This window comes from Thamnophis elegans, chromosome 1 (assembly GCF_009769535.1).
Source record: "Thamnophis elegans isolate rThaEle1 chromosome 1, rThaEle1.pri, whole genome shotgun sequence".
Taxonomy (NCBI): Eukaryota; Metazoa; Chordata; class Lepidosauria; order Squamata; family Colubridae; genus Thamnophis; species Thamnophis elegans.
This window is the reverse complement of record NC_045541.1, coordinates 29,488,970-29,509,128: the sequence shown is the minus strand read 5'-3', so window position 1 is coordinate 29,509,128 and position 20,159 is coordinate 29,488,970. Positions and strand designations below refer to the sequence as shown.

The window sequence follows — 20,159 nt, the reverse complement described above, 5'->3', positions numbered from 1 at the left end:
ATTTGGTTGGGTTATTGTTCAGTGTACTATTCAGACCAATATATAAATCAATTTAGTATCCAGTTAAGCATGTTGAGTGAATGTAGAGTTCTGTATTTGAATTTTAGCAGTTTTAACTCAGTTAGTTAAACCTGAATAAATCATAATTTTTATCATAACAAGATATGTATATAGAGTGATATGTTATACAAAGGAGAAAATGGAATAAACAGAAGATACAATACAATACAATACAATAGCAGAGTTGGAAGGGACCTTGGAGGTTTTCTAGTCCAACCCCCTGCCTAGGCAGGAAACCCTATACTGTTCCAGACAAATGGCTATCCAACATCTTCTTAAAGACTTCCAGTGTTGGGGCATTCACAACTTCTGGAGGCAAGCTGTTCCACTGATTAATTGTTCTAACTGTCAGGAAATTTCTCCTCAGTTCTAAGTTGCTTCTCTCCTTGATTAGTTTCCACCCATTGCTTCTTGTTCTACCCTCAGGTGCCTTGGAGAATAGTTTGACTCCCACTTTTTGTGGCAACCCCTGAGATGTTGGGACACTATTATGTCTCCCCTAGTCCTTCTTTTCATTAAACTAGACATACCCAGTTCCTGCAACCATTCTTCATATGTTTTAGTCTCCAATCCCCGAATCATTTTTGTTGCTCTTCTCTGCACTCTTTCTAGAGTCTCCACATCTTTTCTACATCGTGGCGACCAAAACTGAATGCAGTATTCCAAGTGTGGCCTTATCAAGGCATTATAAAGTGGTATTAACACTTCATGAGATCTTGATTCTATCCTTCTGTTTGTGCAGCCTAGAACTGAACTGTGTTGGCTTTTTTGACAGCTGCTGCACACTGCTGGCTCATATTTAAATGGTTGTCCACTAGGACTCCAAGATCCCTCTCACAGTTACTACTATTGAGCAAGTATACACCTATACTGTACCTATGCATTTCATTTTTCTTGCCTAAATGTAGAACCTTACTCTTTTCACCATTGAATTTCATTTTATTAGATAGTGCTCAATGTTCAAGTTTGTCAAGATCCTTCTGTATCTTAAGCCTGTCTTCTGGAGTGTTGGCTATTCCTGCCAGCTTGGTGTCATCTGCAAATTTGATGAGTTCCCCATTTATTCCCTCATCCAAATCATTGATGAAGATGTTGAAGAGTACTGGGCCTAAAACAGAGCCTTGTGGTACTCCACTGCATACTTCCCTCCATGTAGATGCAGTTCCATTGAGGACTACACGTTGAGTGCGGTTGGTCAGCCAGTTACAAATCCATCTGGTGGTGATGCTGTCCAACCCACATTCTTCTACTTTATCTAGTAGTAGGTTATGGTCTACCTTATCAAATGCCTTACTGAAGTCCAAGTAAACTATATCGACGGCATTCCTCTGGTTCAGTAATTTTGTCACTTTGTCAAAGAATGCAATAAGATTAGTCTGGCATGATCTGTTTTTGACAAACCCATGTTGGCTTTTGGCTATTACTTTGTTTATTTCTAGGTGTTAACTAATTTGTTGCTTGATTATATTTTGCAGAATCTTTCCTGGTATTGAGGTCAGGCTGATAGGTCTCTAGTTTTCTGAATCTATTTTTTTTCCTTTTTTGAAGATGGAAACATCAGCTCTTTTCCAGTCCTCTGGTAGGATCTCTGAAAGATATAGTTCAGTGGTTCTGAGATCTCATCTGCCAGTTCCTTCAGAACCCTGGGGTGTAATCCATCCGGTCCTGGTGATTTGAACTCGTCTAGGGTAAACAGGTGCTCACTTACCATTTTCTTCCCTATTTCAATTTGTGTTCCTAATATGATTTTTGTGGTGCTGTTTTTGATAGGTTGGACTGTTTTATCCCTTTGTGTAAAGACAGATGCAAAAAAAATGAGTTAAAAAGTTCTGCTTTCTCCCTGTTGCTTGTCATCTTCTTGCCACTTTCTCCCAGCAATGGACCAATTGTTTCCTTAAACTTTTTCTTGTTTTTAACATATTGGAAGAAGCTTTTTTGGGCTATTTTTTAATTTTGTGGCAAGCCTTTCTTCATTGTGAGCCTTAGCTTTCCTTACTTCATCTTTACAGGCTCAGGCTATTTGTTGATATTCTGCCTTAGTTATGTCCCCCTCTTTCCACTTTTTATATTTATCCTTTTTGTCTTTCAATTTGCCAGAGAGTTCTTTATACAGCCATGCTGGTTTCTTTTGGGAGCTGTTATTTTTCTTCTTCCTTGGTATTGTGCTAGACTGAGCTTTTGTAATCTCATTTTTCAAAATTTTCCAAGCTTCTTGAGGATTCTCATCCATGGAATTCTTTCCAAGTTCTCTCTAAGTTTATTGAAATTAGCTCTCTTAAAATCCAAGACTCTAGTTTGACTTTGTTCTACTACTTGTATTTGCATAATGTTGAATTCCAATATTGCATGGTCACTTGCCCCCAGGGTTCCTGTGGTTTCAACACCTTCTATCATTTCCTCTCTGTTAGTGAGAATTAAGTCTAATATGGCCGATCCCCTTGTTCCCTTCTCTACTTTTTGGGAAACAAAGTTATCTGCTAGGTTCGTTAGGAACCTGTTGGATCTTCCACTTGGTGCAGAGTTTGTTTCCCAGTTGATGTCAGGGTAGTTAAAATCCCCCATTACTATTGTGGTGTGCTTCCTACATACTTTAGTTAGCTGACTAGCAAAAAGTTCATCTACTTCCTCTGCTTGGTTGGGTGGCCTGTAGTATAGACCTATGACAATGCCGTTTCCCCCCCAACTTTAATATTGACCCAAATGCATTCAAGATAGTTCTCATCATTGTTGTGCTCTATTTCTGTAGAGATGTAGTTATTTCTTATATATAGTACAACTCCACCTCCTCTTTTATTTGGTCTATTTCTTTTAAATAATTTAAATCCTTCTAGCTGTATGTTCCATTTGTGGGTTTCATCCCACCAAGTTTCTGTAATGGCAACAATATCGTATCTGCCCTCATTTACTTGAATTTCTACTTCACCCTGTTTATTCCCCATACTCTGTGTATTGATGTATAGACATTTGAATCATTTGATTGATCTGTGTTTATTGTCCACATAACCTGTGTTATGCCTGACTGCTCCTATTTTCTTGCCACTTGTATGATTCGTGCACATGGTATGGCACTCACTATTAAATGCTTGGTTTTGCTTGACAGCAGGAATGATAATCTTACCCACACAAACATCTATATTACATGCACTGATAACCCTATGAGTTTTAGATTGCTGGGGACAGAAATGTTCTGTATCAATTAATTCTCTGTCCCCACTGTTCAGTTTAAATGTTTATCCAGAAATTCTGTGAATTTAATGCCAAGTAACTCAGTCCCTTTCTTGGATGGGTGCAAACCATCTCTTTTGTACAATTTTTCATTGGACCAGCTGCAGCCTTCCCTTTTACACCACTCCTTTAGCCACACATTAAATGCTGCTACACACTGGCCCTTCCCTTTTTGTTCCTTATATACTGGTAAAACCTCTGAAAAGATAAGCCTACAACCTGCACTACTAAGTTCATACCCCAAGCTCTGGAAATCATTCTTTACAGAAAGTACATCCTTTTGGGACAGATCATTTGTGCCAAGATGTATAATAGCATCAACATCACAGTCCTTACTTGCATTCTTGACTATCTTAAGAATACGCTTCTTGTCTCTGCTGGCAGTAGCAATTGGCAGACACCTGACTTATTTTAAAACCTCCATATCCTTTCCTAAATTTACATCCCTTACGATTGAATCACCAACCAGAAAGTGACTTGAATCCAACTTAAACATTTGCAGAGCAGACCAATTGGAATCAGTGGATCTACTATATCCAACTTAAATGTTTTCTATTTATGGTATCATCCAGATATATCAAATTGATCATATATTTTATTACGCTTCACTTTTCCATCACATATTGCCTTTTACCGTAACTTTCACTGACTGAAATTAGGCAGTAGGTTTTCCAGCTACATCTATTGCAAAATTCCATGGTTATTACTGCTTTACTTCTATAACGATTATCTGAGTTCTAATTGGAGAGATTTTTATCCACTCCATCTTCCCACCTTCTAGGATCTGATCATGATGGTTAGCAAAGGAAATGCAGAATTGCTGGTATGTCAGCATTAGAAATGTTAAAGACGATAGATGTTTGCAATGGGGTGGGGACTGTATAAACCAAAGAATACCAGCAATTTATTATAAGGGTACAGAAATATGTTTCGACTTAGGCTAGAAGGGTTAAATGAGGTACTCATTTAATATCCTGGAATTATTGTGATCAGTTATTGGCTGGCTGTACTCCGGCAGTTACAGATATATAAATATGCCTGTGCTTCAGAGGTCGGTTCCTACCGGTTTCGGCCCAGTTCGGCCAAACCAGTAATGGCATGCCGGGCAGGGTCACAGAACCATCAGCGACCCAGGCTGGACACTCCTCCGAACTGGTTCCCTGGTTGCCGTCGTTGCCACCACCATATTTTTTTTTAGTTCTGCGCATGCACAGAACAATTTCTATTGAACTGTGTGCATGCACGTATAGCTTGCATTCAGCACATGTATGAGCGAACCGGCAGTAATGCCGGGCAGAACCCACTTCTGCTGTGCTTGTCATGTTCTAATCACCAAATAGATCACTATTTTATACTGAATTCAGACAGAAATGCTGGCATTTAGAAGTATCCTAATAAAATACTTTGGCTGTATTTACACAACATTGTAAACTAAAATATGGTTGGTCACTTGTGCTGTGCATTGCAAAGAAAGCTGTTGTACACTATTATTTAAAAAAAATAGGAAAACAATGTGTTTGGTGCAGAACATTCCTTACATCATTGCCTATGTATTGCTGTTCATAAGAAAACTGATTTTCCTGAGAATGGATTTGATTCGTTTAAAAGATATAAAAAGGAGGAAGAAAACTGATTGCTAAGAAAATCAATAAATAAATGGACAAGAAAGCCTAGTCTCCCATTTGTAACCTAGCCGATCCTGAAGAAAATAATAAGCAAGCATTTCTGTGTTGATCTGGAGAGCATGACACTAATTTTTTGTATTATGTTTTTCTGTATCCTAGCATTTTTTTATGCATGGGGCACATTTGTAATTAAGAGCTGCAGGATGAAAAGATGGCACAGTCAGTGCTGGTACCACCAGGACCTGACAGCTTCCACTTTTTTACGAAAGAGTCACTGGCAGCTATTGAACAACGCATTGCCGAGGAAAAAGCGAAGAAGTCCAAGCAAGAACGCAAAGACGTCGATGATGATGAAAATGGACCAAAACCGAATAGCGATTTGGAAGCTGGCAAATCCCTGCCCTTTATATATGGAGACATACCTCCGGGAATGGTGTCTGAGCCATTGGAGGACCTGGACCCATATTACGTTAACAAAAAAGTGAGTCCTCTGCTGGGATTTTAACACAGAATTTGGGAAGGGGGGGGGATTCTGCAGAGTCCTCTTTAATCAATATATTGGAGGACAACTTCTATACCTCAGATTATTATCTTCTAAATATGGATTACTACTTTTGTTTATTTATCCTCACAACTAAAGCAGAGGTGGTATTCAGGAGGTTCTGACCAGTTCTGGAGAACTGGTAGTGGAAATTTTGTGTAGTTCGGAGAACCGGTAAAAAACATCTCTGACTGGCTCTGCTCCATCTATTCTCTGCCTCCCGAGTCCCAGCTGGAGGAAATGGGGATTTTGCAGTAACCTTACCCTGAAGTGGGGAGAGAATGGAGATTTTACAGCATCCTTCCCCTGCCACGCCCGCCAAGCCATGCCATACCCACCAAACCACAGAACCGGTAGTAAACACTTTTGAATCCCACCACTGAACTAAAGCATTACTTGGAGAAAATACTACAATACTGTAAACATGTTATTCCATAACCCCGCCCCATTATTGTGAAGCAGTTTTATTATATCTTTTGTATTTGCACAACTGGAGGAAAACGATTAGGGAAAAAATATTTAACAAAAGTTAAAATGACATTTGCAACAAATCTTCATTTTATAGAATTAGTGTTTTTAAATGATTGAATCTGTTTAGCAATTGCCCTCCGGTTTAGTTCTTTTCGTACCAGTAAGGATGTAAATGTTTGATTTGGTTTCTGTACTATCCTACAGCTATCTGGGTGGCTGTTTGATCTGTAGCCTTAGAGCCACCTGATTCTGGCTATAAAAAGAAAAGAAAAGAAATTCTTGCAGGCAGAAAATCCTGCTTTCAATTGAACTAAAATTAAAATAATTCTTTGGCCTGGTCATCTCCAGCCTGGTATCCTTCACATGCTCATCTCCCAGAATTCATAGCCAGAAAGGGGAAGGTCAAGTTTTCTAGGAATCCTATATGTTAACACAGCATTTGGAGAAGGCCATTGTAAGCCTTAAAGCAGAACATTATTTTTCCTTCTAATTTCTTCTATGAGAAAATATACAAGAACAGTAAGATACATGTTTTTATACCCTCAGTAGATGCATATCAAATCCTGCTCAATGAGTAGCTTCCAAAACTTCAGTCCACTTCTTTATTCTGACTAGAGCCCTTTTGCTAAGAGCTAAACAAAAAGTAAAATAAGCTTCCTTTTTATACAACTCAGTTAGCAGGTTGGTTTTTTTTAATTCCAAAAGACTGGAGTTAATATTTTTAACTCCACTGAATAGAAGAAGTAGAGGGAGTTTTTTAGCATATAATCAGGCACATAATCACCCCGGCAGACATTGGACCACATCTTTAACTTAGAATAATTAGTATGGATATGGATGACATTAGACTGAGTCCTTTAACATAGTCAAATTACTTCCTGGTCCAGATGGCATTTTCACTGCTCATACTCACTACAGGGTAGATGGGCCCATGAAGAAGATCTAATGGATTGTGATTGATTCTGGAAGGTTTCTGGTGAGTTTCATATCATCTGCTAGGCCAGTGGTTCTCAACATTCCCAATGCGACCCTTTAATACAGTTCCTCATGTTGTGGTGACCCCCAACCATAAAATTGGTGTCTCGGTTCCTAAGACCATCGAAAATATGTGTTTTCTGATGGACTTAGGGGTCCCGACCCACAGGTTGAGAACCCCTGTGCTAGGCTGTTCCACTGAGTGCCTGGTGGACATCTGGCATGAGGTGGTAATTGGGATGCTTAGTATGATTCTTCCCAAGCATCCTCTTTCTATACTGGTTGACACTGGGATTGGAATTGCAGGTGTTCTTTGTATTACTAGGACTTATGGGACAAGACGTGCAACAGTTGAAGTGCCAGTGAAGGGAAAGTAGGCTAAAATGTACCATAATCCGACTGAGCTTGAGTATAAACTACAGGTAGTTCTCATCATAACTGAACCCAAAACATCTGTCCCTAGGTGATGTGCTTATTAAGTATTTGCCATGGTTATTAAATGACTCACCAAAGTTGTTAAACAAATCTGTTTCTCCCATTACCTTTTCTTGTTGGAAGCCCCGTTGGTAGGTCACAAATGGTGATCACGACTCTAGGACAGTGGTTCCCAAAGTGGGCGGTACCACCCCCTGGGGGGCGGTGGGATGACTTAGGGGGCGGTAAGAGGCAAGGGGGGCGGCAAGGAGGTGCTAAGAGGCTTTTCGTACTCCTTTTCGTACCTCGCCTGCTGCTGCTGCTCTCTGGTTCCCTCGCTTATCTCAACCACACAGCCCAGCAGATCTCTGCCCGGTGAGTCTTCCTTTGCTTCTATTCTAGCTATCTCCCCCATGCCCCAGCCAAGGTATCAATTCTTTTCCCAAGCTATTTCCCTCCATCTGGGCTCTCCCTTGCAGAGCTCAGCCTAGCATTCAGTTTAAAATCCAGGGCAGGGGAGAGGGGCAATAGAGCAGCCAGGAGGAGGGGAAAAAGTTTTTCTTTTTTGCCAAGCTATTTCTTTTTTTCACAAGGAGAGGAGGAGAGAGGGAGGGAGGCAGAGAGGAAGGGAGAGAAAGAGAAGGAGAGAGGAAGGGAGAAAGTAAGAGAGAGAGGAAGAAAAGGAGGAAAGAAGTGAGAGAGGGGAGGAGGGAGAAAGAAAGTGAGAGGGAGAAAGATGGAGAGAGAGGAGAGTAAGAAAGGAGTGTGGGAAGGAGATAGTTGCATTTCCAACATCATATTTGGTGGAACGTGGCTTCAGTGTGGTCATCCAACTTCTCTCCAAGCAAAGAAATCGACTCCAGATTACTGAACATGATGATTTAAGACTCCTGCTAAGTGACTTAAAAGCAGACATTGGGAAACTGATATCATTTCATCAAGCCCATCCATCACATTAAGAATTTACTGAACAGTGAAGTAGTTACTAAATTTTACTGAGTTTACTAGTTACTAAGGTTCTTGATAAATGACTATCAGACTTTGAAAACCTGGTATCACTGGATCATGTTCAACAATTTTGTTGAATTAACATTAACTAAAAAGGTTTTAAATTGGATTTTGAATAAATGTGCAATTAATTGTTACAGTTTTGAATTTTACTGTTACTATCTTCCTTCCATTGTGCAAACCGCCCAGTCACATGACCCACCCCCAGCCACACCCGCCACGCCACACCCACAGAACCGGTAGTAAAAAAAATTGAATTCCACCACTGGGTGGGGGGCACTGAGGATCAGTTTGTAGCACCAAGGGTGCGGTGGACTGAAAAAGTTTGCGAACCACTGCTCTAGGACCATGATGGTGAACCTATGGCATGCATGCTGGAAGTGTCACGCAGAACCATCTCTCCAGGCACACCAGCCATCGCCCATTGCTCTTCTGGGTTCCAGCGTGCACATGCACGCTGGCCGGCTGGTCTTCGTGCACATGAGAGCGCTGGAACCTGGAAGAGCAGCTACCCGATGTGCATGTGTGCGCCAGGAAGCTGAGCTTCTGGTTTCCAGTGCATGCATACAGCAGGCCAATTGGTCTTTTGGCACGCATGCATGCCAGAAACCGGAAGACCAAGTCTATCAGTACTCGGTGCCGAAAAGGTTAGCCAACACTGCTTTAGGATGTTGCAACTATTCTAAATACATGTCAGTTGCCAATTCTGATCACATGACTAGAGGGATGCTGTGGCAGTCATAAATGCAAGAATCAGTCTTAACATTTTTAAGTACTGTCACAACTTTGAATTGTTATTAAATGAATGGTCGTAAGTCAAGGAATACCTGTATAGTCAAGCCTACCTCCTGTGACTTTAAGTGTGGGGAGGAACTTGTTTAAACTTGACTGCTTCTAGATAGAGAAATAAGAACAGGAGAAAGTCTTGTGACTTATTAGTACAAGATTTTGCTGTTAACATTGCTCACATTCTCTGTAATCTTAATTATTCAATCAGAAGTGTGTGCCTGAGGCATCACCAGCAATATTATCTAGGACTCCTTTTGATCTGTGAACTCTGATGAAGTGAATAGGGTGCTCATACCCTCAGTTTAGATTCAGTTATGGGATGAAAATGCATTTTATTCTGGTGGATGACCTTCAACACTTTGAGGAAATGCATCCATTCTGGTATTTTTTATATCTCTCAGGGGTGTTTAATACTATTAGCTAGGTTATCCTGCTAGACTGTCTAGAGCAGTGGTCTCCAACCTTGGGAACTTTAAGACTTGTGGACTTCAACTCCCAGAGTTCCTCAGCCAGCAAAGCTGGCTGAGGAACCCTGAGGGTTGAAGTCCACAGGTCTTAAAGTTCCCAAGGTTGAAGACCACTGGTCTAGAGGACTGGGAGTTAAATGTGCTGCCTTTTATTTTCTGAGGGAGCAGGTCCAATCTGTGATGGGTGGGGAATAGAAATCAAGCCATCCTGTAGTCACTGGTGAATATCCTTCCTCTCCTGCTGTTCATTATATACAGGAGACTATGAGGAGAAGTCATTGATTCATTGGGAGTGAGATACTATCAATATGCAGATGATACCGAACTTACCATCTTTCTACATCTTAGTAGGATAATTGTAATTTTAAATTCAGGGTTTTAGTTCATGGATGAGAGCTACCAGGTGACTTCTTGAAGATTAAGCCAACACTGTATCTGCTATATGCCCCAACTTATCAATTCTACACAACAAATAATACATCTCTGCAGAGGTTATATACAGTTTTTCTTCACTTCTTTCAATGGAGAACACAATCACAGTTCCCCTATCACTTTGCTTACAAAATACAGAGTATGTCCTGAAATTGGTGGAATTTGGTGGGAATCTGAAATGGAAAGCAGAATATGTTCACTACAATTTTTCCCAAACTCTAGTAAAATTAGAGTACCTATCTGTATATTGGATTTACAGAACACTCCATATATTGCATGAGTATATTTTTACAGATATTTTTGGAAGCATAACAATTTTTAAAAAGTATAATAACCACACTTACAAGGTGAAGTATAAGCATGGTGCACTATATATATCTATATCTATATATCTATATCTTTATATCTATATCTATATATCTATATATCTATCTATCAGATAGATAGATAGATAGATAGATAGATAGATAGATAGATAGATAGATAGATAGATATATAGATATATAGATATATAGATATATAGATATATAGATATATAGATATATAGATATATAGATATATAGATGATAAAGGAGGAGAGCCTGTGGCTTAGTGGTTAACACATCTGCCTAATATGTAATACAGCCCAGGTTCGAATCCCAGTAAGGGTATGGCTAGCTGATTTTTTTTTTTAGATTTAGATTTAGTTTATTTATATGCTGCCCTTTTCCCTGGGGGGACTCAGGGCGGCTCACAACTTAAAAGGGGGGGGGGAGACAAACTTTTAACATATAAGACAATACACAATTAAAACACAACATTCATACTATTCGGGTGGGTTGTAGTCTTAACCCCAGGCCTGACGGGATAGCCAGGTTCTGAGGGCTGTGCGGAAGGTCTGGAGGGTGGTGAGGGTACGAATTTCCACGGGGAGATCGTTCCACAGGGTTGGAGCTGCCACCGAGCAGGCTCTCCTCCGCGTAGTTGCCAGTCGACACTGACCGGCAGATGGAACTCGGAGGAGGCCTAGTCGGTGAGATCTAATAGGTCGTGTGGAGGTAATTGGCAGTAGGCGGTCTCTCAAGTACCCAGATCCACTACCATGGAGGGCTTTATGGGTGGCAAGTAGCACCTTGAAGCGTACCCAGAGATCGACAGGTAGCCAGTGCAGCTCGCGGAGGATAGGTGTTATGTGGGTGAAGCGAGGTGCACCCACAATCGCTCGCGCGGCCGCATTCTGGACTAGCTGAAGTCGCCGAATACTCTTCAAGGGCAGCCCCATGTAGAGCACATTGCAGTATTCCAGCCTAGAGGTCACAAGGGCATGAGTGACTGTTGTGAGAGCCTCCCGGTTCAGGTAGGGGCGCAACTGATGAACCAGGCGAACCTGGGCAAATGCCCCCCTGGTCACAGCTGACAAGTGATGTTCGAAAGTCAGCTGTGGGTCCAGGAGGACTCCCAAGTTGCGGACCCTGTCTGAGGGGCGTAGTGTTTGACCCCCCCAGCCTGAGAGATGGAATACTAGCCAAATTGGTGGGAGGGAAACACAACAGCCACTCGGTCTTATCTGGGTTGAGCACGAGTTTGTTAGCCCTCATCCAGTCACTAACAGCTTCAAGTCCCTGGTTCATCACTTCCACCGCTTCATTGAGTTGGCACGGGGCGGACAGATACAACTGGGTATCGTCCGCATACTGGTGGTATTTTATCCCGTGCCGCCGAATGATCTCGCCCAGCGGTTTCATGTAGATGTTGAAAAGTAGGGGGGACAGGACCAAACCCTGCGGCACCCCATATGTTAGGGGCCTAGGGGTCGATCTCTGCCCTCCAACTAACACCGACTGCGACCTGTCCAAGAGGTAAGAGGAGAACCACCGCAAAACAGTGCCTCCCACCCCCACCTCCCGCAGTCGTCGCAGAAGGATACCATGGTCGACGGTATCGAAAGCCGCTAAGAGGTCAAGGAGAACCAGGATGGAGGCGTAGCCTCCGTCCCTGGCTCTCCAGAGGTCATCGGTCAATGCGACCAAAGCGGTTTCTGTGCTGTAGCCAGGCCTGAAGCCAGACTGGAATGGGTCAAGATAGCTAGCTTCCTCCAAGGACCGCTGGAGCTGATGAGAGCTAAATAGCTTGAAATAGATCTATACTAGTCTCCCTTTATTTATTTATCAGCACAAATACAACATAGATATATAGATATATATAGCACCAAGTGCAGCTTCACAAGAACGCATACAATACCTTTCAGTTGTTGAGACTCATGTCCTGATTTTTTAAAAAAAGTTTTTAATGAGCTTTCCTTATTGGACAGTGAAGAACTCTGCAGCATTACTGGACTTGTCTAATCCATTGATCTCAATAGATTAAGATGTTGGGGTGGGGGAGGAAACTGCTGGGTTACTTATGCTGAAGCTGGTGAGAAACTAGTCTAAAATAGAAGGAAAGAGCTTTTTTCAGGATGTCAAAATCTAGGTTTTGCTCCTGAATTTAATCTACAATATTTAGATTTTTATCTGGTTGCATAAGTCTGGGTCCATGTTAAAAAAGGATCTGCTTAGTTGATGAGCCCACTTCGAATCATAAATAGATATGAATGAACAAAATTATATTGGGGGGACAGATAAATTACCTTCTATATTTGTAACTGCTACTTTAATAATGTCTTTTGTATATATGATAGATAGACCAATGCAGAACTCATTTTGCAGGTTCTGAATCCAATTTTCTCCATTAATTCTGTTGCTTTTTTTCTAGACATTTATAGTATTGAATAGAGGAAGGCAATTTTCCGATTCAGTGCCACGTCTGCTGTGTACCTGTTAACTCCTTTCACCCTCTTAGAAAAATAGCTATCAAGATTTTGGTACATTCATATCCTTTTCGAGTTCTTATCTCATAATGATTGAAATAATGCTATTTCTATTTTCAGTAAGTTGACTATTTAAACCATGGGGTTTTTGTTTGTTTACGTCCTGCTTTGCCCTGTTCATCTTCTCTTTTTGCCTCTTACCATTTGTTTATTTTTATTTTATTATTTACCCATTTCTGCCATGTTGCCCTCTACCTATTCATGAAAAGTGGAGCTTTAAAAATAAAGGTTAAAAGCCTTCCTTTTCTTCTTCTGTTTTTCCCCATGATTTCTTGTCTGCAGCCTCTATTTTTCTTATCCTGCTTTGAATTTTGCTTTATTAGACCAAACACCAATGATTTGGACTCTTGACCTTACGATTTTTAGATGGTTATCAGACGCTCCTCAGTAAAATCAATAAGGATATGCACCTTTTCTTAAAATTAATTCATCTGCCAATCATTCTTTCCCTGCAGTGAGATAAATGGGAGATTTGGCTTATATTGGAAGAGCCATTTCAAATTCCTAGGGCTCTAATTAGACATATCAAGACAAATCAAATTTCCACGTGAACTGAGTTGTGCCTCTTGAAAAATATCCCTGAATTTTCTACTAAATTCTCGGGATCCATGCTATATATAAATTGATTTATTAGATAGTTCACAGTTATTTTCAGACAGTTAAAAATATAAATTTGGAGCAGTCTAGAAGTTACGCCTATTGAAACTCATCTATAACTTGTAAGATGCTGCATTCTGTATTCATTCAATAAATCATGAGGCTGTCTCCTTGTTATCCACTGCATAAATGACGAACGTTCAAAAATGTTCTAGGATGCTCCATGTTGTTTTGTTCTGTATATTCTAATATCTCTCAAAACGTTGCATTGTGACTCAAGGCTATCAACTGCATCTTGACTTTTTCTATGAAAAAAAGATACAGTTGAAGTTTGCTTTATGTATATGTATATATATGTGCACAAAGGTTGTACAAGCATTCAGTACAAACTTAAGTCCAAATAGTAAATCTTTATGTTTTCCTTTTTATACAGAATTAAAATATCCTTTTCAGATAGTATGGTATGTTTTCATGTAATTTTAATATGGTGTAATTATTCTGAATCTATATTTCAGTTGATCTTGAAAATCACAAGGGAACTCTGAATACTGGTTCTTAGATAAATTAGAGCAAATGTGATGTGGAGAATAAAATTATACTACTCCATTCATCTGTGAAGTTTGTAAGATGTTGTGCAAGGCAGTTTCTCTCCAATTTTAGGCCACACAAAATATTAATGAACAGCATATGCTCATGTCAAGCAGCATAGCTTTCAGTTTTTGCAGTTTCTATACTCTAACCTCAGTACTTTGCAGTGGAATCCTATGCACATCAATCCATAAAGTCAAGTTTTATCGATTTATGTATGTCATTTTTTTTTTTTACTATTTGAAGTTGTGATACACTGGACCAGCTCCAGAGAGTGAGTAGATTCCATTGTTCTCAGCACAAACACATACCTATTTTAAAATGTCTCATGTATTCCGTGTTACTTATTCCCAGTGTATACAAATATGTATACAATTCCAGATGAATTCATATTTTTATGATTTTCGAGAGCTCTTTTTCACAAATATTGTTTTGAGCCTTACCGCCACATTCTGGTCCTCAAAGGCTACATTTTAGAAAATTCTTAATGAACAACTTGGTTGTACCTGTGTGGGGAATGAAACAGACTTAAAAGGGAAACATCTTATAAAAAAACTAAAGGTTATTAGAAGAAGGAGGGCACCTGTTCCACTCTTTACATCCCTATGAATTGTCAGGAAAGGCCTCTGGTTCTTGAACACTCCTTGGCAGAAGCCTCCTTTCATCCTAAAAATCAACCGGCTCAAAACCTTTACCACTTTGGCAGTTCATCCCAATAATCCCTTGTATACTGTTCTGAGCGCCCACTAGGAAGGTGAAATGCACATTTAATATTACCCAGCCCTTCAAATAAAGCAGCTCTCAGCATGTTTTGTTTTATGCTGCCATCATGTGGCCATTTAATGCCTCATATACAAGAAAACATTTCCTATTAAGATGGTGACAGGGAAGAATTCTAACACAAACCTTGAATTATTCTTTGCATGACTCAGCCATTACCCCAAGAAGGAAAGCAAAAAAGTCAAGATGATGGCCAAACCATCAGTATCCTAACCTTTTTTTAACACGTGACACAACAGACAATAAAAGAAGAAGGTAGGGCTTTAAATACCCGTATTTTTCAGAGTATAAGACGCACCAAGATTTTGAAGAGGCAAATTTTTTAAAAAGGTTTTTGCACTTTGCAGACCTTTTAGGTGGCCTGCACTTGTTGCCGTTTGTCTTCCGGGTGCGATTCAAGGTACTAATTATGACCTTTAAAGCGCTCCATGGCTTAGGCCCTGCGAGACTACCTACTGTCACCAGTAGCCTCCCATCGTCCAGTGCGATCTCACAGAGTTGGCCTCCTCAGGGTGCCGTCGGCCAGACAGTGTCTGCTAGCTACCCCCAGGGGGAGAGCCTTCTCTGTGGGAGCTCCTTCCCTCTGGAATGAGCTGCCCCCGGAGCTTCATATAATCCCCGACCTCTGGTCCTTCCGACGCACCCTAAAAAGTTGGCTTTTCCAACAAGTTAGCCTGGCCTGAACAAAACAAAATAAATTATTGATCATTGTTAATTTTAATTTGAATTTTTTTAAAAAAAATGTTATTGTCAATTCTAATTGGGTTTCTTTGGGATATTCTATTTAATTTTTTAAACTTTGTATTATGTCTTTCTTTAATGTTGTATGCCACCCTGAGTCCTTGGGAGAAGAGCGGCATATAAATCTAATAAGCCTAAACCTCCCCAAAACGGCCCGTTTTTCGGGTATTTTTAAAGGGCATGAATATCCTTTAGGAGGCTTGTAAAGTGCTCCTGGGCAGTGCCCCCCCCCAAACAAGGTAAAAATGTTTTCTTTGCAAAAATGGGCCCATTTTTTGTATACAAAAAGGGCATGCATAGCCTTTAGGAGGCTTATAGAGTGCTCCTGGGGCCGGGGGGGGGGGATTGAGCAAAAAATAGCCCATTTTTCAATCATTTCTGCCCTCCACAGCCCCCAGGAGCACTCTATAAGCCTCCTAAAGGCTATGCACGTCATTTTGGTGAAGGGGCTGGGGTTTCGGGAGACAGAAAATGCTGTATTCAGTGTATAAGACACACCCAGATTTTCAGCCTCTTTTTTGAGGGAAAAAGGTGTGTCTTATACTCCGAAAAATATGGTACCTGTCTGTGGCCACTTTATTTTTTACTTTTTTTGATCCTTTGCAGATACTCCTGGAATTGCTGTTCTTCTTCCCTTTGAGCAAGGCTTTCAAACAAGCAGCCCTCATGGCCACAGCACCACTTTCTTAAGCCCTTTCATTAGTGGCGGGTTCCTACCACTTCAGACCGGTTCAGCCAAACTGGTAGTGATTTGAGGGCCTGGTTTGCTGGAATCGGCAGTGACCCAGGCCTGCCACGCCCTCCAACCAGTTCTCCCTGCGGTGCCATAGGCGGTGCCATCTTGTTTTTTGCTTCTGTGCATGCACAGAACAATTTTTCTTGCACTGCGCATGCACGCTCAGCACACGGCCACGTGCAAACCGGCAGTAGCGACTGCCAGAACCCACCCCTGCCTTCCATTAATAAGCATACAGCTGTTTTGAAGCCAGTCAAATGTTAGTTGCATTCTCCCTAAAAGTACAAAAAAAATTGATCTGATTATTCCACCAGGACTACCTTAAAGGGGTAGGGCTAGTATGAAGTTGCCTTTGGAAAGTATAACATGTAACTTTAAATCAGTTTATAGAATATTGAATATCAGACTGTATTTGAGCCTTGAAACATTAATAGTTCAGAATTATTAGTGCTCACTAATCAATGTCTTACAGAGCATAGGTTAGCTCTATAAAAATCCAGTGAATATTGAAATGAATACGATTTTTCCTCCATATCAAAATGGTCTTCCCTGGTTGCCTATCCTTTTTGTTTGTGGCCTGGTCAACTTATTTGCATTCTGGTGCTATACTGGCCACCAACATCTCGCTGCAACTACCTGATTTTACTTTTAATAAAAGAGGTAACAACTTGTTTCCATCTTTCATTTTGTAAAAATCCATATATAAAGCCAAAATACATTGTGCATGTGATAATTTTCATGAAGTGTTTTCCAGTATGTTTTCCTTAATTATTAATACATTATTCAGCATGCTTATTATGTGCACTATTTTAACCAACTGTGTATTTATGACCATGAGTAATCCTCCAGAATGGACGAAGAATGTAGAGTAAGTCAAATTTTATTTCCATTCAACATGTTAACCAAGCCAGAAACCGTGTTTTTATATGCAGTAATCAAGTGACTTATTCTAATGGCAAGCAAACTTCAATAATGAGTTTCATAACATTGTTTTTTACAAATTATGCCAACTGTCCTAGATTACAGTGTTTAGTGCCCTTTAAGATTAGGCATGGAAAATGTGATGTAAACTGGGCCTGAAACTGCGACCAATGTTCTATACCAGGAGTGTCAAAGTTGATTTCATTGAGGGCCATATCAGGGTTGTGTTTGACCTTGGGGGTGGGAGTGGCCAGGGTGGGGGTGGCCAGCTCAACATCTCTTGTGTTGGGGGCACCTGTGGTGGCCTGAGTGCTCTGCCAGTGAAAATGAGCTCCCGAGCTGTTTTTGACTGCCACGGCCTCCTGCAACCCTCTGCCATCAAAAACAACTCGGGACATGCGGCACTCTCAAGCTCCATTTTCCCTGGCAGATCATTGCGGGCCAGTCGTTTGTTGTTTCCAGGATGGCCCTGTGGGCCATGTCTAAGTACCCCACGGACTGGATCTGGTCCCTGGGCCTTGAGTTTGACACCCGTGTTCTAATCCATGGATGTCAAACTCGCTGTGTCATGTTGCGTCACATGACATTCACAATGTTTATTCCCTTCACGAAGCTGGGGTGGGCATGACGCATCCAGCCCACAGCCTGCCAGTTTGGCACCCCGTTCTATACAGTGAGTTACAGTGCACTACCTTCATTTCAAGTACTTCCATTGGCATAATTCTTACCGGTGGAGATATATGTATTTTTGAAGAGCCAAGGTGGCGCAGTGGTTAAATGCAGCACTGCAGGCTACTGCTAGATCAGCAGTTCAGCGGTTCAAATCTCACCGGCTCAGGGTTGACTCAGCCTTCCATCCTTCCGAGGTGGGTTAAAATGAGGACCCAGATTGTTGGGGCAATATGCTGACTCTCTGTAAACCGCTTAGAGAGGGCTGAAAGCCCTATGAAGCGGTATATAAGTCTACTGCTATTGCTATTGCTATTGTTATCATCTGCAAGGTTATATTTACTTCCCTATAGCTTTTATGTATATCCTTGAATATTTTATTTTAATTCCTCGCAGCTTCCTTCTGGTTTGAAATGTAACATAAATGGAACTGTTGCTCCCATCTGCTTTTTTTCCCTTTTGAATTATCACCAGGTCATTTCTTTATTCCCAGGAACAGAATTGTTTGCTATTTTAAATTTCTAGCATTGTCTCCATTTTAATTTTTTACTGGTACCTTGAAAGTGTTGTATATATAATTGTTATAATTAACAATGGTTTTCCTTTAATTTTTGTCCTGAAATTTTCTCAGATACACGTTCACTGGGATTTATACCTTTGAATCACTAATAAAAATTCTTGCAAGGGGCTTCTGTTTAGAAAATTTCACTTTCCTCCGGGATCCCTGGAATTGGTTGGACTTCACAGTTATAACATTTGCGTAAGTGTTTCGTTGTGTTCTGATTATTTCACTTTTGAAGAATTTAATAGGGAGTGATCCCAGGAGAAAAGTTTATCCAAAAAGGAAAAGTATTTTGAAAGGTTCTATAACAATAAATCTAATCTCCATGATTCATGTTATTTATTTTTTAGCATGTCAGAAGCAGTCTGGGCTATAGAGGCAAAGTAGCGTGTTTGGCCACTTGCTTATAATAATGAATACACTTCTCAAATTCCCAAATTAATTTTCATGAATAAAAAAAAATGTGATAGGTGCATTGACTTATTTAATTTGAAGGTCAGGAAAGCATATTAGTAAATACAAGGCAATTGCAACAAAGGGAGACAAGGTGTTAATTAAAGACCCCCCCAGCAAGTAGCCTAAGCTCTGCCTCAATTCTGAATAACTGTGGTTTAATTCTACAGGTATGTAACAGAATTTGTAAACCTAGGCAATGTTTCAGCTCTTCGAACTTTCAGAGTATTGAGAGCTTTGAAAACTATTTCTGTAATTCCAGGTAAGGAGTGGCTTGGCGAAGTGCCAGGCCCCTGGTATTTCCAGCTGTTTTTTGTGTGCTGTCATTGTGTTTGTGTGTGAACTCCCCTATTACAGATATGTGACAGAGTTTGTGGACCTGGGTAATGTCTCAGCGTTGAGAACATTCAGAGTTCTCCGGGCATTGAAAACAATATCAGTCATTCCAGGTGAGAGCTAGGTTAAACTCAGAGGCTGACTTTTTAGAACTCCATGGAAGATAAAATCACCTTTTTAGGCATAAGCCATGTTGCTCACTGCACAGTAGAAGCAAAAATAAAAAGCAAGAATCGAAAACATTGCTTTCAGTCTAATGTGATTCTTTGCTTTTTAAATATTTCAGCTTTAAGTTTTGTTTCCAGTCCAGCCTTTGTGTTTAACACATTCTTGCATGAGACATTTGCAGTAGGTGGCTATACGATTTGCATCTTATGACATCAAGCTTTCCACTTTTAAATTAAAGGCCAATATAGTGAGGCTTTCATGTTGATGCAAATTTTATCATTTTTTGCAGGCACTTCAGACAAGCTTGCAATCTGTTGTTTATATACTTTTTTAAAAAATGCAATGTGTTAAATATGCAGAACACGAAATATAGTATGGGCCATGCATGGGGATTTCCTAGAAGTTGTCTGTCTTTTCCAAACCATCACCTGTTTTATACTATAAGATTTAATCCAGTATCATTCAAACAGCCTATATCATATACATTTATTAATAAACATAAACAGAGGCACATTGTTGAATACTTTACAAAGTGATCTCACAATAACGGTTTGGGCAAGAAACACAGCAGGTGAAAATAATGTGCTTTTCCATAGAAATATAGCATGGATAGCAAAATCATATTTTTTTGCTTAGGCCAAGCGTTCCTCTGATTACATACAATGTATATTTATCTATAAATATAGATCTATTTTATTTGTGTATAAAATTTGAGATCAGCCTATACTTAACAGCTTCTCATTCATGTTCATA

At 40.3% G+C, this 20,159-nt stretch overlaps 1 protein-coding gene across 1 annotated transcript in view; it reads left to right on the top strand.

Annotated features, from left to right (window-relative positions):
- Positions 1-5,121: 5,121 nt before the first annotated feature.
- Positions 5,122-20,159, top strand: part of SCN2A (sodium voltage-gated channel alpha subunit 2) — a 67,306-nt gene continuing 52,268 nt past the window's right edge. Inside the window, 7 exon segments of the mRNA XM_032232369.1 lie at positions 5,122-5,391; positions 12,741-12,765; positions 12,768-12,815; positions 12,818-12,865; positions 17,075-17,165; positions 18,519-18,647; positions 19,260-19,351. Coding sequence (XP_032088260.1) covers positions 5,122-5,391; positions 12,741-12,765; positions 12,768-12,815; positions 12,818-12,865; positions 17,075-17,165; positions 18,519-18,647; positions 19,260-19,351 — 703 coding nt within the window.